The following is a 26500-nucleotide window of genomic DNA, read 5'->3' as shown; positions in this document are numbered from 1 at the left end:
GAGAATGGCCAGACTGGTTCAAGATGATAGAAAGGCAACATTAACTCAAATAACCACTCATTACAATCAAAGTATGCAGAAGACCATCTCTGAACCAACCAACAACATGTTGAACCTTGGGGTTGGGTTGGGTGCCACTCCTGTCAGCTAAAACTAGACAATATAAGATTGGAAAAACGTTGCTTGGTCTGATGAGTCTGGATTTCTGCTGCAACATTCAGATGGTAGGGTCAGAATTTGGTGTAAACAACATGAAAGCATGGATCCATCCTGCCTTGTATCAACGGTTCAGGCTGGTGGTGGTGGTGTAATGGTGTGGGGGATATTTTCTTGGCACACTTTGGGCCCCTTAGTACCAACTGAGCATGGTTTAAACACCACAGCCTACCTGAGTATTGTTGCTGACCGTGTCCATCCCTTTATGACCACAGTGTACCCATCTTCTGATGGCTACTTCCAGCAGGATAACTCCAATGGCCTCCACAGTCATCAGATCTCAGTCCAATAGAGCACCTTTGGGATGTGGAGGATCAAAATCTCTGAGGAATGTTTCCAGCACCTTGTTGAATCTATGCCACCAAGAATTAAGGCAGTTCTGAAGGCAAAAGGGGTCCAACCTGGTACTAACAAGGTGTACCTAATAAAGTGGCTGGTGAGTATATATATATTTGTACGGTTTCCTACTGTGGACTGCAACTGCTACACAAGTGGAATAATCTTATCTTGTGCCACGCCACATACATGCCTAATAAAACCCATCCCACCTCTGGGTTTTTAATACAAATACAAAAACAAACACATCTGTATGACCTCAACAAACAGAGGTGAAAATAGAAATGGTGAACATGCTCAGCATATAGTGTGTGTATGTGTGACATTTGTGGTTTTGTCTTTGGTATATTTAAAATATGTGTCCTTGTCCACCAGTGGGTGACTGCAGGTCAGGGAGGTGGTCCATACTAAGATGCCCAGTGTCAGAGGAGCTGATGGTGGGCTTACAGCTGTGGGTGAACCTGTTGAGATGAGACAAGATGGTGGAACCAGCGTACCAGGATCAGAGTCTCCAAAGCCAGCCAGGGAGGAATTATAGCTGCTGTGTTATCTGGAGACGCTTTAGGAGAAAAAGTGAGTGTCTGTGTCAGTGTGTGTGTAAATGTGTCTTCATAATTCACCTACAGGGGTGTGATGTCACTACAGCATCATTAAATCAAGCCACAGAGAGAGGAGCGCTTTGAAACTGAACATGATGTTTACTTTCCTGTTCGCTGTTGATCTCATGGTGATTGCGCATTTGCTGGATGCTCGAGGCAAATAGGAAAAACCGACAAACAATGACATAAATGTGCACGCAGAGGGTGAGAAAGAGACTGAGAGAGGGAGAGAATGCCTGTTAACCATACTGTTTGACCAGTGTGAGTGTGAGGAGTGTCTGGTTGAAAAGAGGAAACAGCAAATGAGGAGCAGATTGTCCTGGCATGTGATGACTTGGTTATGTTGTGTGTGTGTCTGTGTCTGTGTGTGTGTGTGTGTAATTACACTTGTGAACATTAGTGGAAGTTGATGTGGAGGCTGAAGTGAGGGCAGATGACAAACTTGGGCCTTACGAGAGGCTGAGAGTGTGCGTGTTTGTCTGTTGTTTTCATCTGGGTTTAACAGCAGGTCATTGAACTCGAGTAGCTTTCTCCTCTGAAAGTCACACATTTCTGTTTATTCATTGTATCTATTGTATGTAAGGCTCTATTGATGATGGTTATATCTTAATTTTACCCTGATTTAATGCCTCTACTCCATCAGATGTTGGTTTCTTGCCTGAACAGAGTTTCAGACCACTGGAGAGCACTATCCAAGACCAACAGGCAACAAAACTGGTTGTGTTTGAGCGAGTCATTGCTGTGTTTCCAGCTGCTTTGAGGCTCCAAACCTGAGTGTTTGTACAGTGACGTAGTGGTAGTTGATGTGGTAGGTGTACTCCTAGGTAGATAGATAGGTTACCTAGGAGAAAGTGGGTATACTCTCCCATAATAAGATGGCTTTTTGTCTGACGGGTGGATATACTTAAGAAAGCCAAAAAAAAAAGAGGTGGGTACGCTGTATACCTGCTTATATCCTCCACTTCACCACAGGATTTGCAGTAAGCCATCAGTGTTTTCCAGCAGCTTTTTGGGCTCCAAACATGGGCGTTTTGAAGCTATCTGTCAGTGTATTTCCAGCTATTTTTTAGGCTCCAGACATGAGTGTTTTATAGTAATCCATCAGTGTTTTTTCAGAGGATTTTTAGGCTCCAAACATGGGTGTTTTGTAGGAACCCATAAGTATTTTTCCAGTTGCTTTTTAGGCTCCAAATGCGTGGTTTTGTAGCAGCCTGTCAGTGTATTTCCAGCTGTTTTTTAGACTCCAGACGTGAGTGTTTCTTAACCACCTGTCAATGAATTTCCAGCATCCTTTTAGGCTCCAAACATAAGTGTTTTAAAGTGATCCATCGCTGTGTTTTACTAGGTTTTTAAGCTCCAAACAAACGTGTTTTGTAGTGACCTGTCAATATTTTATGGCATTTTTTAGGCTCTGAACATGGTTGCTCTGTAGTGTCTTGTAGCAACCCATCAGCTGTTGGGATAGTGCCACAAAAAGCGATTGTTTTTTACCAAGACATCACTGCTTTTCCTGCAGGGATTGTGTCCCCAAAACTGGGTATTTTACAAGTAGCAGTCTCCAGGGCTGAAAAATGAAGCCAACATGGAAGAGCCAAAAACTGCATTTCTTTGAATGGGCACTTGAGGCTGGTGCTAGAAGTCAATCAGTCCCTATTGACCTCCATGTAAAAATGCCCAACTTCACAGCAGAAAACATGTTTACAACCTGGTACAAGAAACATTTTTTTCTCTCAAAAGCTAATGAAAACTGTACAGGGTGGAACTGTTATTTAAGTCACCCTTTTACATTTTATGAAGGCTTAAAGTTACACCAAACGCTTTGAGTAATAGGCTGTCTGCCGATAGTGTCCTCAGCTTCTTAGTAAGATCCACCCCTCCCTCCACCACAGCACCAGCCTCTTGCCCAAATACGGTCACTTCTGGTGCCAAAAAAACAAGACAGCGATGACCGAAATGCCGAAATCAAGGCTGCAAAACAGGAGTCCACACACCAGTGGTTAACATCACGATAGCAACATCCATTATTTTTACAGTTTATGCTAATTAGAGCCAAAATATGATATTTTCCTACCATAACCAGGTGGTTTTGTGCCTAGAGAGTGAGAATGAACCAGAACACTGAAGTTACACGACAGAAGGTTAAACAATGAACTGAAACCCACTAATCCACACGAGAAATCCATCTCCATGTAACCCCAAACTTGTAGCATGTATGCTGTATGTTTATGTGTCTGTTTAGTGTTTGTGTCGACCTGCCCAGAGACTACAGATGGAAATCTGCTACAATGCGTCTCTGCTCTTAAAGTGAGATTAATGTTGTTGTGTATGTTCTCTAACAGCTAAATGTACTAAAATAATCATCTAAACATAGCTGGCTTATTAATGTCAGCCACTGATAAGCATTCAGGAATCAGCAAATATCACAAAACAGGAAGTAAGAAATCTCAGAAAGTGCAGATGTTTTCATTTCCTCTACTTTGCTCACTTTCTCACGCATGTTTACTTATTGCAAAAGCCATAATGCTGAGAGTGTCTAAAGGTCATCTGTCTCAAAGCAAATCAATAAAAAAATAAATACTACATGAACCATGATACACAAAGCTTTTAAATGCATTAAGTGTAAACCACAAATTACTCTTATTCTGACTTTTAAGAAAAACCATGTGATAATCAGCAGGTTGTCAACATGACTGTGTGGGTCGCAACAAAACAATGCAGCTTTAACTTATTGTTTACACCCTATGTTCAGGGAAAAGTCGTGCAGATGGCTCTGAAGTTTTAAACAAATGATCATGACAGTCACTGGCGCCATGATTTCAAAGTTTGCATGATTGTGTTTTCTGTTTTATAAAAAATATTTAAAGCTTGTGGCTGTGTGTGTGTGTGTGTGTGCAGAAGAATATTCTCCGCCTATAGTCTGAGGTCTGCACAAAGGCACCGACCTTGTACCTGGACTTCATACTGCAGGCAGGAGCCATGTATGTGCAGCCTGTCCCCTCAGGTAGAGTAACATTTCACCTGCAGGAGTGGGAACAACCCCCCTGGATACTGCTCAGGGCTGGAAAATGCAGGTTGACCTGGATCAGCTTTCCACCAGACATTGCTACAACTAATCTGGGGTCAGACCTGATGAGATGCTGGTTTCTTGCCTGAACAGAGTTTCAGACCACTGGAGAGATGTTGCCGTTGAGCCCTCTGGAGGTGTCGTGGGCCTATCAACGAAACACAAATGAAGGAGGGCGCCCACCTTATGACACTGATGAAGTGATTACCCCTCTCCCACTCAAGACACAAGACACCAGGCAAGTGCTGATTACTCTTTGGGATTGTAGCAAGTCCTATAAGCTCAACTGTTGGGGGAGTAATTTTATTTATAGTGGCTATCAAGACTTTCATTATAACAATGTGAAAATTCAATTCAATTCAATTTTATTTATAAATCCCAATATCACAAATCACAATTTGCCTCACAGGGCTTTACAGCATATGACATCCCTCTGTCCTTCCTGTCTGACCCTCGCAGCGGATAAGGAAAAACTCCCCCAAAAAAACCTTTAACGGGGAAAAAAAAATGGTAGAAACCTCAGGAAGAGCAACTGAGGAGGGATCCCTCTTCCAGGACGGACAGACATGCAATAGATGTTGTACAGAACAGATCAGCATAATAAATTAACAGTAATCCACATGACACAATGAGACACAGAGAGAGAGAGAGAGATGCAGGTAATGACAGTAGCTTACAACAACATTGTTGAAAGTAATAATATTATAGTTATAGTTCTGGCTACTGCGGTACAATATGTTGAAAGTATGTATTAATATCTGGCAGTATACATGTGTGACAATAATCATATGTGTATAATAACAGTAGAAGTATGACTAATGACTAAAGTTGCGTTCACACCAAACGCGAATTCGCAAATTCGCGCGTCAAGATTACATACAAAGTCAATGCAAAGACGCGATTAGACACGAATTCGCGCCAGACGCGTCTAGCACAACGCGATGGACGTGATGGACGCGATAGAGGCGTTCAGCGCGGCGCAATAGACGCGAAATTCGCGTCCAACGCCTCATCGCTCGAGTTGAAAATATTGAACTTTTGAGGCGAATTCTCGTGACGCTGTGCCGCGAAAGCCAATCAGCGTTGAGATTCTCCCCACGTCACTGGCGTGTGTCAACAACAATAAACTGCTACTCACAGGAGACAGATGGACAGGCGCTCCGCAGCTGAAATGGAGCGACTGTAGTTGGTATCCTGCCGGGAGATCCTGGCGCCAACCCTCGCCAACAGGTCCTCAAACTGGGCCCCAGTCAGCCTGAAGTACCGCTGAAAGTGGCTATCATCCAGACGGAGTTCCTGGAGGAGGTGGTGAAACTCGCCGAGCTGGATGCGTTTCTGCAGGATAGTGTAAACCCAAAAATGACGGCGTTTGGCCCTCCGACACATCTGGGACTTCCAGAGGAGGTAAACAACAAAGCAGCGATGGTGGTTATCTCCGCCATGGTCGTCAGTGACGTCTTGACGCCCCGACGTCCGTCATTGCGGTGTGCGGCTACCCGGAGCTATATGATACTACGTGTCTACTCTGCAGAGACCGCAACAAAAAGGAGCAGGCTTGGGTGAAAGTTGCCGAGGAAACTGGTCTACTTGGTAAGTTCTGTAAATATGTGTCTTTAATTAGTTTGCAGAATGGTTGTACTATGAACGTTAGCACTAGCTTAGCTCCGGTTAGCACAGTCGGCTTCCCCGCTACTCGCGCGAATGACGCGAATGAACAAAATGGTCAGGCGTCCAAACTCGGGTGTGACGGGCGGCGCGTTACTCGCGTCACGCGCGTGCAATTCGCTTCACTCGCGTCTGGTGTGAACGCACAGTAATGATGGTAGCAGCAGGAGGCATCTGGCAGGACCACGGCAACAGCACAACCACACACGTCACGCTGTCCAGGCACTGCTGCGATATGAGTTAATCTGAGAGACAGTGGAGCACAAAGGCTCCGGAGAAGAAGCCGAGTTAGTGACATCCAGAATGGCCAAGTTAGGAAGATGCAGTAATAGAATACGAGAGAGAGAGAGAGAGAGAGAAGGAGAGAAGGGGCCCGGTGTATTATAGGGGGGTCCTCCGGCAGACGAGGCCTAAGTCAGCCTAACTAGGGGCTGGTACAGGGCAAGCCTGAGCCAGCCCTAACTATAAGCTTTATCAAAGAGGAAAGTCTTAAGTCTAGTCTTAAATGTGGAGACGGTGTCTGCCTCCCGGACCGTAACAGGAAGATGATTCCACAGGAGAGGAGCCTGATAGCTGAAGGCTCTGGCTCCTGATCTACTTTTGGAGACTGTAGGGACCACGAGTAACCCTGCGTTCTCAGAGCGCAGTGTTCTGGTGGGATAATATGACACTATGAGCTCTCTAAGATATGACGGAGCTTGACCATTTAAAGCTTTATAAGTTAACAGTAGGATTTTAAATTCAATTCTGGATTTCACAGGGAGCCAGTGCAGAGAAGCTAAAACAGGAGAAATATGATCACGTTTCTTAGTTCCTGTTAGTGCACGTGCTGCTGCATTCTGAATTAGCTGGAGAGTTTTTAAGGACTTACTAGAGCTACCTGATAATAGAGAGTTACAGTAATCCAGCCTAGAGGTAACAAAAGAGTGGACCAATTTTTCTGCATCTTTTCGGGTCAGGATAGGCCTAATTTTCGCAATATTACTCAGATGAAAAAATGCAGTCCGTGAGGTTTGTTTTAAATGAGAATTAAAAGACAAATCTTGATCAAATATCACTCAGAGGTTTCTTACGGTAGTGGCAGGGGCCAGAGCAATGCCATCTAGAGAAACTATGTCATCAGATAAAGAGTCTCTGAGTTGTTTGGGGCCAAGAACAATAACTTCAGTTTTGTCTGAATTTAACATCAGGAAATTGGTGCTCATCCAAGTTTTTATGTCTTTAAGGCAGTTATGGAGTTTAGTTAATTGATTAGTTTCTTCTGGCTTCATCAATAAATACAACTGTGTATCATCCGCATAACAATGGAAATTTATAGAGTGATTTCTAATGATGTTACCTAAAGGAAGCATATAGAGAGTAAATAAGATTGGTCCGAGCACAGAACCTTGCGGAACTCCAAAACAAACTTTGGTACGTGAGGATGATTCATTATGAACGTCAACAAACTGAAAACGATCAGATAAATAAGATTTAAATCAGCTCAGTGCAGAACCTTTTAGGGCAATTAAGTGTTCCAGTCTCAGCAGTAGAATTTGATGGTCAATAGTGTCAAACGCTGCACTAAGATCTAATAAAACAAGTACAGAGACAAGTCCTTTGTCTGAAGCAATGAGAAGGTCATTTGTAATTTTAACTAGTGCTGTCTCAGTGCTATGATGCACTCTAAATCCTGACTGAAATTTCTCAAATAAATTATTATCATGGAGAAAATCACACAGCTCGTCTGCGACTACTTTCTCAAGGATCTTTGACATAAAGGGAAGATTAGATATTGGTCTATAGTTGGCTAACATCTCTGGATCCAGGGTGGGCTTTTTTAGTAGAGGTTTAATTACAGCTACCTTAAAAGACTGTGGTACATAGCCTGTTAATAAGGATATATTGATCATATCTAATATATGAGTGTTAACTAAAGGAACAATGTGAAACTTGTGGTGATGAACATACAGATAATCACCCCCTGAATCTGCAGCTGTGGTCAGCTTTAGAGAGCCTCAGAAATTCAGCTCTTTGCTAAGCTGTCCAGCCCGAAACGTCACAGTGTGGATTCTCACTGCTCCCATAGTATTATTTTCAGCAGGAGGAAAAAGCTCTTTAAACCAAAGGTAGGCCTACACTACCTGGTCACCTGTTCAGCACCAAACAGCTGACAGGCACCGTTAGCAACTAGCTGCTGAACATGGAGGAGCATTTAGTAGCTAAAGCACCAGATATTTCCCTCAGGAGAGGGTAGAGACCAAAGAGCTATGGAAATGTGTTTCTGTACTGCGTAGTGTGTAAAGCAACTGTTTGCTACTTAAGATAAGGTAAAACTTTATTTATCTTGGGTGAAATTGCTGTGCAACAACTGCAATACAAAGGGAGAAGAGTGTAAATTTAAAAAGTTTAGGATAACAATAACATTATGCTGCAATTCCAAAACATAAACAATATTGAATAAATACAGAGCCAAAATGAAATGGTGATCAGGTCAATGCTGAGCTGTGTTCTCAACTGCTGCCCACAAGTGGCCAAAGTTTTTATTGCAGGTTATAAGAATACATATATATATAAGAATTACCTGCAAAATGACCATTTGTTTATCAGTTCCTCATCCCATGTTATGCTGAATTCATGAAGAAAACGTTGTCTTTCCTATATCTTCACGGTGACTGGAGAATCCAAAAAACACAATCAATCTTCATAAATTTAACCACAGCAAAACTTTAACAAAACATCTGTGTACAAACTCTCACTCAAGTCATGGAGTATAATCCATGTCTCATTTATCTAGTCGTATGCTCAGTACTTCCCAAACACATACACTTATAATTTAAACACATCTGTACAAACGGTGTCATGTAAGGCCGAGTAGCATGCCTGATCACATGCATGTGTTTGAACTCTGCTCAAGCGGAGCTCGTATGCATGTGCATGCTAAGGCACGCTCAGGGAATGCTATTCGTTGGAAGATGTGTTTTATATTGTAATGATTTTGCAAAATGCATACAAATGGATAAATTAGACACACGAGTTGTAAGCAAGTTTGCAAAAGGATGTTTCAGTGTTTCGAGTTTTCAAGGTAACATGCAAAGTAATTGATGTACAACTGGTCATTTTGCGGGTGAAGTAATCTTTTAACTGTGCATTAAAAATGTTGGACAATTTGTGGGCAGCAGAAATGTTACAAACTTTTACAACTTGTGCAGCATAATCCAAGTCTCATTTATTCAGTGATATGTTCAGTACTTCCCAAACACATGTATTTCACTACGATGAACCCTTACAGATACATACAGTGCATCGCCTGTCTCCTATCGTTCAACACTTCAGATTACTATAAGATGGAGGAGAAATCACTAGTGATACAAACATTCTTTAGTTGGATATGTGGACTCTTTTCAGTGTGTTTTCCCTCCCTGCTCCTCCTGCTGCCATATCTCTGTTACAAATATGTGTGTGATCTTGGTCCAATCGCAACTTCCCTTCTACGTTCAGCCAGCAGAACCATGTGTTCTGCTTTAAAGCTTGATGGATTCATAGACCGGTCCAGTTCAATCTGAAGTTTACCCAACATCAGTGGAAAAATTAGCGTGCTACTGTGTATAAAATATAACCATCTCAGAGTTTGGCTTCATATCAGTCAACTTACCCACATATTATAACTGCGCCCTGATGTATCAGAGATGCTGTTTGACATACCATGAAATGCTGCATTTCCTGGTTCATGGACGACATTGTGCAATCAGGGTATTCCCCTCGCATGAGAGCGAACCTTTTTAGACAGTGAACTCATTTTCAGAGGCTTTCTCAGTTTGTTGAAACCTTTTGTTTTCAGTCAGAATTCCCCTTTTAATATTTTTCATAAAATTTCATTATGATTTGATTACTCTCCATCGTAACACTGCAGGATCTCTCAGTTGGGCTATAATAGCTGGCAGATGTTTTGATGACATGAGAGGATGAAATTGGCTGCTGAGATTAAAGAAGTTATTTGAATTTTAAGTCTCCAACTCTACATGTAGTCTGGCCAAATCAGGACCAGCTGGCTTTGATGAATGCATCGACCGCAAGTGGAAGTGTCTGGCTTTCTCAGGGTTTACTGTCAGTATTGTGTGTGTTGCAGCGTGCAAGCAGAGTGCAAAAATCAGGTCAAAATGTCTGAAACATGCAGATGTCTTTATTTCTATGTTGCACACAGTGGTTTACAAATACATAGAAATGTGGTACCCAGTGGTGAAATGTAACCATGTAGGTACATTTACTCAAGTACTGTACTAACATACTTAAAGGGAAATTTATTGTTTATTTCAACCTGTCTCCTATCATCCTAAATTTGTTTCAAGTGACTAGTGACATAAAAATAATAGTTAGCCTGTTAGCCGTTAGCCTAGATACAGCCGGGGTGCATAGTAGCGTCAGACCTATTAAAACGTAAATGAATGGGCATACCTTCAAGTTCAAAGTTAGTCCACTAAACAAGCTTTTTTTCCACAAAGACCGCCTCATATCGTTAGGATAAATGTCAGAGAACATATAGAAAACAACATGTAAACGTGTTGTCTTACCTTACCGGTGTGGTGCCATGTTTGTTTACCATTTAGCTCTGCTTTCCAAAGCGCGGCTGAAATCTCGCGAAAACAAGCAGCAACAGCTGGAAGGCAGAACCGGACAGTAGCTTGAAAAGTTCCTTCATTTATTTTATGAAAGATTTATAGAATAATGGCTGACTTTTTGCCAGACTTTGACTTCGTGGAGGAGGAATTTGATTTTGCAGAGTTTGATGGCCGCCCTTATTTATTTGAGCCAGAATACACTGACAAAGAGCTTCGTGAAATTGAAGAACAGAGGAGGAGAGAGAGAGAGAGGCACAACAGAGGACGAGAGAGGAGGAATGGCTGCTGCAAGGCTGTGTAGCACTGGAGATTGGTGGTGTACCTGTGAACGCTGTGCCCCAGTGCCCACAGAAGAGGAATGCCTCTGTTGCAAGGATGGGACTGATTGCAGCCTTATTTTCAAGGTCTGGATGTGACCGAGGACGAGACACCTCCACCTGGAGTAGTATCCAGCTGGACTTTATCTAGAGCTCACGAGATTTCAGGCACGGTATGAGATCGCTGCTTGTTCTCGCGATATTTCGGCCGCGCTTTGGAAAGCAGAGCTAAATGGTAAACAAACATGGCACCACACTGGTAAGGTAAGACAACACGTTTACATGTTGTTTTCCATATGTTCTCTGACATTTATCCTAACGATATGAGGCGGTCTTTGTGGAAACAAATTTAGGACGATAGGAGACAGATTGAAATAAACTGAAATTTCCCTTTAACTTGAGTATTTCCATTTCATGCTTCTTCTACTCCCCTACTTTTTACTCCACTGCATGTATTTTCCAACATTCATTACTGGTTATTTTGTACATAGAGTCTGATTTATACAGCAGCTAATACTTTATAATATATATCATTAAAAATAAAGCTACCTAGCAGTACATAAAGTAATAAAATGAGCTCCACCTGTGCCAGCTGCAACAGTCAAGTAATGAACACATTAATGTGACTGTTCTCATTCACTGTTCGTACTTATAACCATGAAAAGTAATGCACTATAATTCCTATTTAGCGCATGTAATCGTGAGCCAGGAGGCTGTGATCATGTGCCTTACTGGCTGCAAGCTGTAGAGAACAATGGAGGAAGTAAGATGACGTAGTATAAAGAGTGACAAAGTTTGCACAGGGAGGTGGTCATGATGGTGGACAAGTCAAATAAATACAGGACTTTAACCCAGGAGACTGGGGTATGTGTCTGGTGTGAAAAAAAAGTCAAGTTTGATCTACACTGCTCAAAAAGGTTGGGCATTATCCTGCACCAGGAGGAACCCAGGGCCCACTGCATGAGTGTAAGGTCTGACAGTCGCTCTGAGGATTTCATCCTGGTACCTAACAGCAGTCATGGTACTGTTGTCTATGACATGGAGGTCTATGCGACCCTCCAAGGATATGCCTCCCCAGACCATCACTGACACACTGCCAAACCGGTCATGCTGAATTATGTTACAGGCAGCATAACGTTCACCACAGCGTCTCCAGACTCTTTCACGCCTGTCACATGTGCTCAGTGTGAACCTGTTCTTATCTGTGAAGAGTATGGGCACCAGTGGCGGACCTGCCAATTCTGGTGTTCTCAGGTGAATGCCAAGCTGCATGGTGCTGGGCTGTGAGCACAGGTCCCACTAGAGGATGTCGGGCCCTCATGCCACCCTCATGGAGTCTGTTCCTGACAGTTTGGTCAGAAACATGCACACCAGTAGCCTGCTGGAGGTCATTTGTAAGGCTCTGGCAGTGCTCCTCCTGTTCCTCATCGCACAAAGGAGAGGTGCAGGGGGGACATGTCCCCCCACCCCCCCCCACCCCATTTTCTGAAAAACACAAATTGTCACCCACGATTCTAAATAGCCTAAATGATTGATATTTAAGAAATGTATTAAATGTATCAAAAATGTGATGTGATAAGGACAAAATAGGCACATTTTGTTATTGGGATATTTATTCCTATAAAGATGATTAATGAATGGATATGAATTTATTTAAATGAATCTGATTTTGTTGGGTCAACTTGTGTAACTTGTAAGTGTTTATTGTGCTCTTAGAACTATGCTAATACTAGCATTTCTGGCTCTGTAAAAACATGATCAGTTAGTTTAACCAAGCTCAGTTAGGGGCTCATATTCTGATAATCATCCATATCCACTGATGTATACAGTAGTCCCATATACTGGGAGAAAGGGAAGATGAGGAGGAGAATTGGGAATCTGTGAGAGTCGAGAGATGAGAATGTGAGTGGACATAACATGCCTGAGACCCTGAAACAAGAAGTAGCATTAACTAACAGCGAGGCAGTGAAAAGGAGGGTGATGGCTGGCTCCATGTACTACTGGCTGTTTAAGAGAAATAGACATTAAAGGTAAGCCTATGATTCTCTGTGTAGTGCTTTTTGAATGACTTGGTGATGGTGATTGGTGGGCATGATTTGCACGTGTGCAATTAACAAAAAAAATCACAACTGATTGTGTCCCCCCCAAACTTGTCATCAGATCTGCACCCATGCTGATTTGCCATCAAGACTTTACTGTACCAGTGTGGTTTTTTGTTTCACCCAGTGAGAAACGCTGACTCCCAGAAGTCAGAGATTCCCATTTGTTTTCAGAAATACATCAAAAGGAGCCCAAAGACCACAAGCCTAATCAAGTGTATTGTGTGGCTTTTCCGTAACATGACTTAGACTTAAATGTGAAGAACCTTCCCAGCACAACATTTCAGTTTCTTTTTCCATTTCACTGTCATTACAATTAAAGGGGAGAGTGTGGTATTTTTTAAACCTGGACCCCATTTTCTGATGTTTTTGTGTCTATGGGACTAATTCGAAAAACAATTTTTGAAATTGTTGTGGTAATTGAGGTCCGTCCCTTGCTAAAATTTAACAAATTGCCTGCTGACTAAAAAGTCGCCGGAAGCACCGTTAAGCATCTGTGTGAGGTGCACCAAGTAATTTTGTCACACAGCTACTGTTACTCCATGGTCATTAACGGGTTTAACGACAAAGTCGAGCAGTTTCAGTGTCTGCGTGAGTGTGGGATCGTTTACGTGTCAGATGTTAGCCACTGCTGTTTTGTTAGCTTGTGCTAACCAGGTAGATGTTGCTCTCTCAGTCTCCAGGCTGCTAAATGGTTAAAGACAACCTACTTTCATTTAAAATGAAATGATAAAAAATCAGAAAAGCCTTTGGCATAAAATGTTTCTCAGTATTTTCATTTAAAATCAAATCTTTCCCAATGTGCAAATGCATTTTTGAACCTCTAATACAAATATACATATCTTTATAAGGTACAGAGAGAGCAGCAGAGATCATGCAAGCCACAGAGTAAATGAGTGGCACTAACAAGAATCAAGAAAAGAATCTGATTCTGATTGTTTCACAGCTTCGAAGCACAAATGAACGCACCCATACCTTCGCACAACCCTGCAGGAAGGTGTGGCATTGTTGGATTATGTGTGAATTCAGCTAAAGTGTTTCATCCTGTCCGCTTGGCTTCTCCAATATGTGTGTATGAATGTGGTTCAACCTCGCCCTCAACCAAACAGACACACAGATCTGCAGCTGGCATCCACAGAGCAGAGGAGAAAGTAGGCTGGTTGCTACGTTTTTATAGAGTCCCGATCTCACGCTGCCTTTGGCTCGAGGCTGCACAGCTCCATCCAAAGGTTTACCCGCAGAAACATCACAAACAAGCCAAAACAAGAACAAAATAACAGAATACAGGCAGAGGGCAGATCTCTGCAGACACAGACACCACCGGATGTTGCTAATAGATCATAAGAGAGGAATTACTTTTGTGTGAGTCTGTATATTGTTTAGGAAAATCCTGCCTGGTATGCCTTTAATTAATACCTGTAAAGTAATACTTTCCTGTGTTGTGTGTCTGCTCTTCCGAACGTTTGTAATAACCACAGAGGAAGAGATCAGGAACTACTAGACTGGCAGAAAGGGCCATAAACCAGAGGTCAAAGGTCAGTGACTCTTTGTGCACTCGTGTCCCTGGTGAAAATGTTTGCATTAAATGTGTGATAATAAATCAAAAATTAAAAAAAAAATAGGCAAAAGTTTGACTTGTGAAATGTGGATATGTTTTTTCAAGATACAGTGGTATGCAAAAGTTTGGGCACCCCAGGTCAAAATGTCGTCAGAGTAAAAGATTAACTGATTGTCAAAAGACAAAAAGCTAAAGATGACACATTTCTTTAGTATTTTAAGCAAGATTTCTTTTTCATTTTAATCTTTTCCGGTTTCAAAATAACAACAAAAAAAAAAGAGCGCCCTCTTTGGCAAGTATCACAGCTTTTAAATACTTTTTGTAGCCAGCTAAATGTCATTCAGTTACATCCTCACGCACTGCTCTTGGAGGTCTATCCACAGATTTTTAATGATGGTTAGCTTGGCGGACTGAGGGCCATGGCAAAACATTCAGGCTGCTCCTCTTGAGGCCGTCCATTGTGGATTTCGAGGTGTGTTTAGGATCATGGTCCTGTTGTAGAAGCCATCCTCTCTTCATCTTCAGCTTTTACAGATGATGTAATTCTTTACATCATCTGTAAATTATTCTGTACTCTAACTGTGAAATGTTTCCTGTGCCACTGGCTGCAGCACAAGCCCAAAGCATGACCCTTTGGGGACCCTGTGTTTACCTCTCTTGGACAGGTGTTCTTTTCATGAAAATCTGTGTCCCTTTTTCTCGGATCATACCTTTGCTCATTGCATCCAAAAACTTATATTTTAACTTCACCAGTCCACAAGACATGTTTCCAAAAAGCACCAGGCTTGTTCAGATGTTCCTTAAGGAACATCTGAACAAGCCTGGTGTCCTCACTACAAAATCCAGTATCAGATGTTTGCAAATTTGCAAACATCTGATACTGGATTTTGTAGTGAGGACACAGGAAAGGTTTTCTTCTGATGACTCTTCCATGAAGATCATATTTGTACAGTTGTCGCTGCACAGTAGAACAGTGCACCACCACTCTTGAAACCATAAATCTTTCTGTAGGTCTTTTGTAGTCAAACAGGAATTTTGAATTGCCTTTTAACAATCCTATGAGCAGCTCTCTCAGAAAGTTTTCTTGGTCTTTCACTTGACCTCCACAGTTCCTGTTAACTGCCAATTCTTCATAACATTACTGAGGACACAGCTACCGAAAACACTGTGCTGTCTTCTCATAGCCTGTAGCAGTTCATCTTCCACTCACTTAAGTCCTAGCAGTAAACAAAACTGTGACCAGGGTGACATTGTACATGTTTACAGGACATTTAGTACTTCCCAGCATCTATTTTGACGTGTTGCACGTCCAAGTGCTTCATGTCCCATTGTTAGCACAATAGCAGTTTACCATCTCTCCCTTGTAAAATATAGTTTTTAGGGAAAATGTGCTTCTAACTGCTCTCCACTCCCCTTGTTAAATTTAAGCTTTATTACATGTTCCTTCTGTGGTTTCAAAGTTATGAAACTGTGAGTTTCTTCCATATATTGTTATGAAGTGAAATAAGGTATAAAGGTTTTACAGATCTTTGATGACACACATTTGTACACCACATTCTCCTAATTTATCCAGCTGCGGTAAAACAACAACAAAAACCCTACATACCCCAAATATTGTTTTTTCACAATTATTATGTTCATTCTTTTGCAGCAGACAGAAAAAGATGCCCTTATTTACATACAAATTCAGGATGTTGTTCTCATTTTCCCTCCGTTATGTTTGTTCCCGGCAGATTACATCCTGAGTCAAATGGGCCTGGATGGGCAAGTGGGTGGGGTGTCTGTGGGACAGGGGTGTTGCTGGCATCTGATTCCCCCTCACACGTTACGGAAGTCTGGATCACATTTAAAACACATGTTATGGCTCTGCGGCTGTGTGCGGTTTGGCAGCCCCAGAGGAAAAGACACTGATATGGGATTTAACAGGCAGGGGACTTGATCACTTGACAAACAGACATTAAAAATAAAGACGGGAACACACAAGCAAATAAAAAGGGCGTGCTTTGAGGCAGCAGGACCAGCAGCAGTGGGAGAGACACAGACACCAAGACAGACTATTACTTTAGCTTCTCATAGCTCCTCCAGAATTAGCCCACATCTTAGTGGAAGGAATTGTGTGGTTGCTCTTGCACCTCAGGGCGTTTATGCATGGACAGACCACAGCAGGATCTGGCGAACTGACAGAAGGGAAGTTTAACATACAGATATCGTAACCACTGAAATTAGCCATTAAGGGGGAAGCCAGGAGTCAGCAGACTTTTTTTTTTTTTTTTAGGAGGTGGATATATAAAGAAGAAACACAGAGGAATCTGTTCATGTAGAAATACCTCACAATCCAGTCTGACATCAGAGTGTGTGCTGATGAGAAGTCCTCAAGGGGATCTTGAATTTATTTTTTTTCTGAGGTGATTTTCAGCTTCTGACTTGTGCCCGCCTTGTTATTTAACAGGACACCTCAGGTTCTGCATCAAAGCATCTGCAGTGAGAGGTGCATGTTTTAAAGCCTCTTTAACCTTCTCCATTTGGCTGGTGGGTGTCTGGGTTGCTGCGACAGGTTACGTCTGGCTCACACACTCTCACACACACACACACACACACACACACACACACACACACACGCTCTTTACTGTGCAGCTGGAAAGATCAAGAGTTTGTGTTACACATACCTGCACTGAGAGGACTGAGGGGTGTGTGTGTGTGTGTGGTCTGAGGGACTCAGCTGGTCTGGGAGTCAGAGAGGCAGCCATCTCTAAGTGCTTTCGGCAAGAAGAAAAAGGAGACAAGTTCATACTGCAGAGTGCTTCTCACAGACTGCGGGCAGAGCCAAGGGATAATGATGAAGATTAAACGGACTCTGTGTAGATTCTCCTGTTTGGTGACTCTGTTGGTGGAGCTGAGTTGGATAAACGTGGGCCACAGCATGCACACAGAAGGAGGAAGTAGGGTAAGTGTGGCGTGAAGCCTTTATGTCTTCAAGTGCACGCAAGTAACAAGCCTCCTGTAATTTGTATCTGATGTATAACAACAGATTTCCTGGAAAACCAGTTTTCCTTGGTACTAAAATAACTTTGATATATTATATTACTTTGTCTAGAGAGCAGAAATTAAAACATCGCATTGCTTTTGTATTACTGATGCTTGATTACACTCATTTTTTGTAGTGTTGTCTTTCCTTCAGTGCAGCTACACTCACATGTGCTCACTGTCCACTGAAACCAAAATTGACAGTCATCATGTGAGCACTCATATGTGGCTAAAAGGAGTAAAAGCATGCCATAATCATATCTGCGTCAGAGGGATTATTGAACCATTTCACTCTTCTTTTTTTTTTTTATCTGGCTGTCATTGTTACCTCTCTCCACTCTTTCTCTGTTTAAACTTTCCCCTTCTTTATCTCCATTTCCTGTCATCCCTTTCTCAGGCACTCTCCCTCTCTGTTTCTCATTAGTGGGTCTATCCCCTGGTAGAAATTGTGGAGGGGAAACCTCCCTATTTTCTGTTGTTGTTTCTCTGATTTAAGTGGAAGCAGTCAGCCAGCCAAACCTGCCCCACCCTCCGTTCTGCAACACACTGAACACATCAGAGGGCTCTGATCGTTACAGATGTCCAGGGGATATAAAGCAAACACTGTGCAGACAAGTGCAGTATTCCATGACTGTCCTCTCTGATGTTTGTAGACGGGCCATCCGGTATCAGGTTCTGGCTTTTCCTGCCTCACAAATGAACCTCTCCTCCTCTTCTACTCTCTTAAAATGCCGACAAGTTAAAACAAAAACAGTAAAAATCTCAAACCCTACAGATCCAATCTGTCCAGCTTCCATTTTGTTCTGCGTTACATCATCATGGGAACCCATCTGATGTAGCATGACAGGTGGTTTTATGGTTTTCTCCCACTGCTGCTGCCTCCTCTTAAAGAGTGTGATGGTGGTGTGGTTGGCTGAGGCCCATATTTGTCAGATGTCCTGGGGTTTAAATCCCGCTGCATGTCATTCTACTGCTGTACATGAATGTATACTCTTTGGTAGCAGAGTCATGAGGCTTCAGAATGAGCTGCATTCAGAGACGGAGAGGCAGACCAGAGCAGACACACAAATTTGCTGCAGCAGCTGTTGATAATCACACTCTGTCTAATGTGTGTGACATCATGCCGAGTGCTCCAAGTAACCACGCTACAGCAAGCATCAACTCAGACGCTGGGAAAAAATAATGCACATACTGTATTATACAGTACATTATTATTTCTAACATGCTTGCTTGAATAGCTCTGAACATTAGTGGCTCTGTGAGGCTGTACTTCAGCTGAGTTCACATTACATAACTTCCAAAGTCAAGTTGCTGTACTGTTCACACTACACAAATTGTTGTCTCAGCTTCAGCGTCAAAGAGTGACCAAACAGCATTCCCAGTTACGGAAACATTGCATTTAATATTCCACCTTCCACCCTGTCTTACCCTTTCTCTGTCGCTTTCTGTCTTCCTGTCAACCACACACACACCTGTTAAAATGTCACAGTGCCACTTTTGGGTCCAAGCACCCATGAGCAATTGCAGGAAATTAACCACCAATTGCTGAAGCAACATTTATGCTGAATGCGGGCAGTGCCAGATTTTAAGGCACACAGAAAGCTTACTTGCAAGCTAATGTTGGCTAGCTTGCTAATAAATACCATGAAGTATGAGGTTATTGGTACATTTTCCATTTTCTTGCATTCCATGCCTGTCTCCTGACTCACTGCCAGCCAGACAGCATCTCTCATGTGGGGCTGTTTGTATGTTTCGTGTCCAGTATCATACAATATCAACTTGTTAGACACAGTAACAGTCAGTGTTTCCTCCACACACTATTGATTGAGACTGGTCAGAGCTTGCCAAAGTTGAACTGCGATACCAAGATGCGATCTTGCTTTGCTACCAGAACCTAATGTGTGACCATACTCTTACCCTGTCCTCAACCTGTGTCTAGTGCTCTTATTGGATGTAGCTTACAGACAAAGTCCCCGTCAGGTCAAGACATTTGCCAATTTGCGAACACTGAGCCAACGCAGATTTGACTGTGTCTGAAATTACTCCTTCTTTACTACATGGGATGGTAGTAGCTCTGTGTTGTGAATCGGAAGGTCGCTGGTTCAAGTCCCCATCCGGACCAAATATGGAGTGTGGACTAGTAGCTCAAGAGGTACCAGTTCACCTCCTGGGCACTGTGGAGGTGCCCTTGAGTAAGGCACTGATCCCCCAACTGCTCGGGGCACCTGTCCATGGACAGCCCCCTCGCTCTGACATCTCTCCATTTAATACTGTACATGTTCAGGTCTCTTTGTGCATGTGTGTGTATTTCGGGCCTATGTATGTGACAACAGAGTGAAAAAATTGAATTTCCCCTTGGGGATTAATAAAGTATATCTTCTTCTTCTTCTACACAGTGTGCCATGTTTACCCCTCACTATTTTATCTGACTGTATCAATTCTGTGTGTGAGACATAGGAGATAGGGACAATGAATGTCTGTACAAAATTCAGTTACAAAACATCCAATAGTTGCTGAGACAGTTAACTCTGAACCAAACAACCTTAAGCAGTAGAGGACAGAGGAAATGTATGAAGATTACGATTACCTGTGTCTGTAGGTTTCATCCTCTGGGGACCAAGAATGTCTGAGAGAAGTTATACAGCAATCTCTTTAATATTTGCCAAGATATTGTCCACTGAACCAAAAACGTCAACTCAATGTTGCTGCTAGAAAACATCTCAGGGCATCACCAAAGTTGGACTGATTCTCCTGGTACCGTGGATATCTGAACCAAATTTTATGCCAATCCATTGAATAGTTGTTGAGATATTCCAGTCTGGACCACAGTGGTGGACCGAGAGAGACCAGTATTGTCAAATAGACAGACACAGTGACATCAAGTGAAATTGAGACCAATATTGAAGAGGTTTTTTTATGTTAATGCAAAACATTGACGGATTTTTGACTGTGATCCCAGCAGGAAGCGAAGCAGTGGGAAAGGAAGGTGCGGTCAGCCTCCAGCCTGGATGAACTGCTGAGGCTCGCAGACTTTCCAGACTGGAAGTTGTGGAAGTGTCGTCTGAGACTGCAGCAGCCAGAGACCCTCTCTTCTCCACCTTCAGTGGGCTCACACCGCTCGACACGCTACGCTGCCGAATCTTACAGCCTGGAGATACTCAAAGGTCAGATAAAACATTCAGTACATGTTACGTGTTAGTCTACACATGTGTGTTGATGTGGTTATGAATGTTGTGTTTCTGCCATTTAGCCATAGATGAAGAGTGGCAGCGGACTCAGTGCATGCCGAGGGAAACGTGTGTCGACGTGGCCAAGGAGCTTGGCACCGACCCCTCAATGTTCTTCAAGCCACCTTGTGTGTCCGTCCACAGGTTTGTTTGACACGACCCAAGACTTTAACATGGTTCATCAGGCCTAATACTGTGGCACTGTCCCTGCATCCTACCACTAACACTTTGCCCCATCTATATGTATACAAATATCCTTTATAAATGTATATTTTCCCCTATGTTTTAGCCTCTTGTCCACACACGAACAGAGTTTTTGGTCACTAAAATTGAGGTTTTTCAAAACACCTTCAAAGGCAGCAGTACGCAACTCATGGCTTGCAGGCTAAATCTGGCCCCCCATAGGGTGCTGGGTGGCCCCCAAACCATTTTCTATTCGATCTGTTTGCCAGGATGATCAGTGCTTTGTCCACATCTTTGGGCCCATAGAACAAGTGCGCTAGAGATTAGCAGCCTAGCGTTCTGCTAACTTGAATGGTGTTAAAATGATGTATTCTTGCGGCTCTTCCAGACTGTCCAAATATTATCAGACTGAGTGGAGTCAAATCCTGATGGTGAAACAAGTCATTTAGCGGGGTTGACACGAAAAAAATGTATGCACTGATTTAGAGATGTCTCTTTCACATTGTAAGTTGATAGGAAGAAGTCTTTCTGGACCCAGTGGCATCACGTGATGAGCCTGTGTGTTGTAATTCCACTGTTTGGCATCTACAAAATGGGATGTAAAGCCCAGGGCACTTCTTGGGGGCCATTCAGATTCAGTTTGACCTCTGACCAAACAAGAGCTTTTATGAAAACTCTCATGAACATGGCAAGCCTTAACTCCCCAGAGTCAACTAAAAGAACTTATGTAATTTTTTTTATGCACATCACTTTACCCAGATGTGAATTTGTTTTCTTACTGACAGGTGCAGTGGCTGCTGCAACCAAGAAGGAGTCACCTGCAGAAACACAACGACTGTATATGTGAATAAAACTGTGAGTAAACAAGTTTGTGATCACATGGATATCCTTTTAACCTTATTATTTAACTATTTTCCGAGGGCTGGAGCATTGCAACAGCAGCACTAGCTCTCAAACACTCTTACCACAACACCTGTGTGTTTGTGTGATTCTATGCATTTCAGGTCCTGAGTGTGATTCCCTTCAAGTTTGTACCCGAGCCCGTGCTAATAAAAGTAGCTAATCATACAGAGTGCCGGTGCATGGAGCCTGCCATAATACGACGTAATGCTGAACCTCAGGGGAGCAGTGGGTGAGTCCAAAACATTGGTCAGTCTTAATTCTCAATTTATTGTTTTTATCTGTGTTCTAATCCATGTGGTTGATTGGCAGCTGCTCTCCGATGGGCCAGCGGTCAGAGGCAGAGGACTCCAGGAGACTTTGTGCCAGTGGGCTGATTTGGGATTGTTCATCTGACAGATGCATACCTTACCCTTCCAGCACAGAAGGTGTGCATCTCAACAACTGTTGGCTGGATTGGCACAAAATTGTGAACAGACATTCATAATGTCTTGAAGACGAATTCAATTGCATTTGGTTAATGACCAAACACCTGCAAAAATAATGACATCCAAATCAGACCTAGCTGCACTGTGCTAATTAGTAAATGATAGCATGCTAACACACAAAGCTAAGATGGTGAACATGGTGATAAATATTATGGTGGCCAACAAGGGTAAAGGTAGTCTGAGTGGGCGGAAGTTTGCTGCATAGATCAGCCTCTCATTGGGCGGAACGAGCCACCCGCTGAAGTCCCGCCCTGCCACCTCCAGTTGTGTAGCAGTTTTCAACACGTCCTTTACTAACTTTTGCAGTGTTTGATCTTGGGGGGATGTAGCCATTTTTCTGCCATGGTTCGCATCCTGTAGGCGATATTTTTGTGGGCGTGTTACACCAAAACCTGTTTCCCCCCGGCAATATTTTTGCAAGCGCACCGTTGCTGTGGCACCGCCCAGAACGATTGTGATTGGTTGAAAGAAATAAAAAAAGCCGGGGCGTTTTTTTTCTCCAATCTTAAAGTGAGAGTCGGCCCAGCCAGACCTTTCTTTTCTTGAGAAAGGTCTGGTGAGCGAGACTAGAGTAAAGGCAACAACAGAAACATCCTGCAAATGGAAAAAATGATTGCAGAAAGACAAAACAAATATGTTAACAGCAAACAAACTGCAAATAGAAATGGTGCAAAATCAAAAACACACAAACAAATGAAAACAAATGAAACAGAAAAAATGCTGCATATCCAGTCGACGCTACGGAAGTCCTCCAGGTTTCTAGGCCTGTAAGTGGAACAGCTTCGTTTTCAAACCTGAGAGACAGACCAGACGAAACAGCATATTTTTTATTACAGACTGTATTGGACATTGGCCATTTTGAAGCCTCAAGTTTGGCATTTCGGCCATCACCATCTCTGTTTTTTAGAGCCAGAAATGACCATATTGGAGCTCTGATGGAGGGAAGGTTGGATCTGCCTCACAGACCATGGTGATGCCTCGCAGACAGTCTGTCAGTCAAGTTGCCCCACCCTTAAATATGCATAATTCTGGGCCCTTATAAAATGTAAATGGGTGAATTATAATAAACTCACCCCCTGTACAGTTGTCATGAATGTTGAAATTAGCGTTCGAGACCAAAATCATTTTTTGTATCAGGCAGTTTTATTCCTTCTGTTAAGTGGGAACTTTAACATGGGCGTCTATGGGAAATGATTCCTGGAGCCACCCTCAAGTGGCCGTTTGAGGAACTGCAGTTTTTGGCACTTCTGGGTTGGCTTCAGTTTTCAGGCCCATGGGTTGCTGCTTGGTCTCCATCGCTAGCTTCTCATTGTTGAGTAGACTCCAGAAGGTAGTCTGAAGAACACAGAGTTTGACTGCTGCACCTCTCTGGCTTGATTTAGGCAGTTTGCCATAAGCTTTGAGGGGAATGGATCTTTCTATTTCTTTTTTATGTCATGATTTCAGTGTGTGTGTAGACAGCTGGAAGCAGACAGGTAACCGCAAGCTTTTAACAGTTTTTCCATACGTTGTCATGTATAAAAAGACCCAAAATGAACACTGTAAGCAGACTACTTGGTCTCAATAAGTGAATTATTTAAACAGCATTTGTATTAGGAAGGATTGTGTCCCAAGATTTTCCCAAGATGTTCCATATAATCAGTTGATCACTGTAACTGTGATCACTGTATGTGGTTTTCACTGTATTATAAAAGAGCAACACATTTACGAGAAGAATGAGGCCTAATATGAAAAGAATTTTGTACCTTTTTATGTTGCTTCTTTACTTAACTTTTCCTCTGGCTTTAAACACAAACACACTCACAAACACACTCACCCGTCTGGTCTCTCTCAAGCTGAAAATCATGTTCTACTAAGTGCTCGGTTTTCATTATGTTTGGATATGCAGTGTTTTTCTGTTCCATTTGTTTCTGGGGTTTATGTGTTTTCGACTTTGCATCATTTCTGTATTTCCTGAGTGTGTGCTGTTAATCTATTTGGTTCGGCTTTCAGCAGCATGCACTTTCAGTTTCAGGATGTTTCTGTTGTTGTATTTGTTTTGGATTTTTGTATGTGTTTTTGAACTGGAACAGTTTCTGAAGCTGCAGCAATGGAAATTTTTTGGGCCATTGTAGCGCGTTTGCCCTTGTCAGCCACCATACATTATATCTACTACAGTAAAGCATCAGCATGTTAGCATTGTCTTTGTGAGTGTATTAACATGCTGATGTTAGCAGTAAGCTCAAAAATACTAAACATATTGTATATCAAATTATATTTAACACAATGTTTTAATTTGAACATCAGCAGGCTTACTGAAACATTAAAGTGAAGTGAATATACTGTAAGTTAATTATCAAAGTATGGAAGTGATACATGTTACAATACAGAGATTCACTTAACAAAATGAAAAGACATTTCTTGTACACTGTCTCTGTGACTTTCTAACACCATTATTACCTCCTGCTCAGAGTTACCACTCAGTTCATGGATGCCTGACTGTGAGATAGACGTCGAGCGCTGTGACTGTCTTCCCAGACCTGTGCCGACTCTCCAGCCGAGACTGATCCATCGCTGTCATCTCAACTCTTCCATCTGCGCCCGGAGAAATCAGCGTTTTCATCAAGCCTCCTGCAGGTAGACCAGAGGGAGGCTTTCGTATGATAATCTGTTTGTTTACCATGGATATGTTAAATGTTCCAGTCTGTACTCAAAAGGGACATTAGACACACAAAAGACCGAGCCATGGAACTGGTGGGACATATTGAGAGGAAAATTGTTATAAGGAAAACATGCTGGGAAATACAAAAAAAGAAGAAAAATAAAAACAAAAATAAAAGTTTCAGGTAAATAAAAGTGTATTCCCAGCAGCTAATCAGACATGCATAACGAACAGAATGAACAAAGTGATCTAAAACGCCTGCTGAGTTCAGGTTCATCCAGGCTTTCTGAGCTCTACTTTGTCTGAATTCAAGCTCATTTTATATTTCTAAATTGTCTCTCTTTATTCACAGATGCAAATGATCCATGTAGAAGTCCACGGGGGGGGAAATTACGACAACCTGCTCACCAAGGATGTTTGGAGGCAGAGAAAAAAGGCTCATAATTTATTTACAGTCCTATTTATGCCGATCACTTTAACTAATTAAGAAGATATTAACTCACATGACCATGTTAATTGATTTTTTAACATGTTTACATTTTATTTCAATCAATGTTTAAAGTTTATGATTTGTACCTTTGTTCTTTGTGCACTGAATATGTAGTTTACATTAAAAGATTATTTTTATAATTTGAATCTGCGATGAATTTATGGATTATTGCTTATCTTCTGATGGATGCACTGTTTTTTAATCTTCATAAATCAATTTTCTCTTGTTTTTCAAAATAGTGGAGTACAGACCTCACCGGGGCTTAAAAGGGTGCAAAACACAACTTTGGAGAAGCTTTTAAACTTGTTGCACACATCATGGGCATCAAGGGCTGCTAAATTCTGTCATGGGAAATTACATTGTTCAGTATGATGGAGTATAAGGGTGACATTGATCAACAATCAGATTCTGAGAATTAAGTCATAATATTGCAAGAATAAAGTCCTAATTGTGCTGGGGGAAAAAAATCACAATATTACAAAAATAAAGAGGTGATTTAATGAGAATAAAGTCATACTATTTTAAGGATAAAGTCATGATTTTAGAAGAAGAAAGTCCTTATATTATGTAATTAAACTTTACCAGAAACACTCATATTTATGCCAGAAAGTCAGATGACATGGTAAAAAAAACATGACAAACTACCTGACAGAGAGAAAATGTGATGGATGATGAATGAACGGGACTGTCACCAGGGTCGCTATTCATATCATGTCACCTGACTTTCTTGCATAAATATATGAGGGTTTTATTCATTTCTTTTAAAATTACACCCTCATTCTCGTAATATGACAACTCTTTCTTGAAGTAGTGTGGCTTGTCATTAAGTCACAACTTTATTCTCTTAATATTGTGACTTTATTCTCAAAATCTCTTACTCCGTAGCAGTTCAGTGAACAATAAATTAAGTGTTGTTTCTTCAGAAAGACACGTTGTAACCTGATCATATGATTTCATCTACATACAGAGTCTCTACAAATATTCACCATCTTTGGAAGCGTTTGTGTTGATTGCTTAAAATCCTTGAATCTAAATGGATTTAATGTGTTTTTGTGATTAAACAGAAGAAGCAAAAACTGATTTTATTTATTTACT

At 42.0% G+C, this 26500-nt stretch overlaps 1 protein-coding gene across 2 annotated transcripts; it reads left to right on the top strand.

Moving 5' to 3' along the window:
• Positions 1-16802: 16802 nt before the first annotated feature.
• On the top strand, positions 16803-26092 carry vegfd (vascular endothelial growth factor D). 2 transcript variants are annotated; one of them, XM_049599904.1, is made up of 8 exons: positions 16803-17396; positions 20439-20640; positions 20727-20847; positions 21672-21741; positions 21891-22018; positions 22099-22214; positions 24725-24890; positions 25268-26092. In XM_049599904.1, exons 1-8 carry the CDS (start codon positions 17286-17288, stop codon positions 25275-25277), a joined length of 924 nt encoding a protein of 307 aa, XP_049455861.1. In that variant the 5' UTR covers positions 16803-17285; the 3' UTR covers positions 25278-26092. The 2 variants fall into 2 exon arrangements, with proteins under 2 accessions (XP_049455861.1, XP_049455851.1); XM_049599894.1 differs by having other exon boundaries at positions 20436-20640.
• The last annotated feature ends 408 nt before the right edge of the window (positions 26093-26500 follow it).

Source organism: Epinephelus fuscoguttatus, linkage group LG2 (assembly GCF_011397635.1).
Source record: "Epinephelus fuscoguttatus linkage group LG2, E.fuscoguttatus.final_Chr_v1".
Lineage (NCBI taxonomy): Eukaryota > Metazoa > Chordata > Actinopteri > Perciformes > Serranidae > Epinephelus > Epinephelus fuscoguttatus.
The sequence above is the reverse complement of the archived record's forward strand: the minus strand, read 5'-3'. Positions and strand labels throughout refer to the sequence as shown.

Coding starts and splice junctions, on each gene's coding strand:
- vegfd (XM_049599894.1), top strand. CDS start 17,286: ATGATGAAGATTAAACGGACTCTGTGTAGATTCTCCTGTTTGGTGACT. Junction 21,742..21,890: donor CTGTATATGTGAATAAAACT/GTGAGTAAACAA, acceptor TATGCATTTCAG/GTCCTGAGTGTGATTCCCTT. Junction 22,019..22,098: donor GAACCTCAGGGGAGCAGTGG/GTGAGTCCAAAA, acceptor GTTGATTGGCAG/CTGCTCTCCGATGGGCCAGC.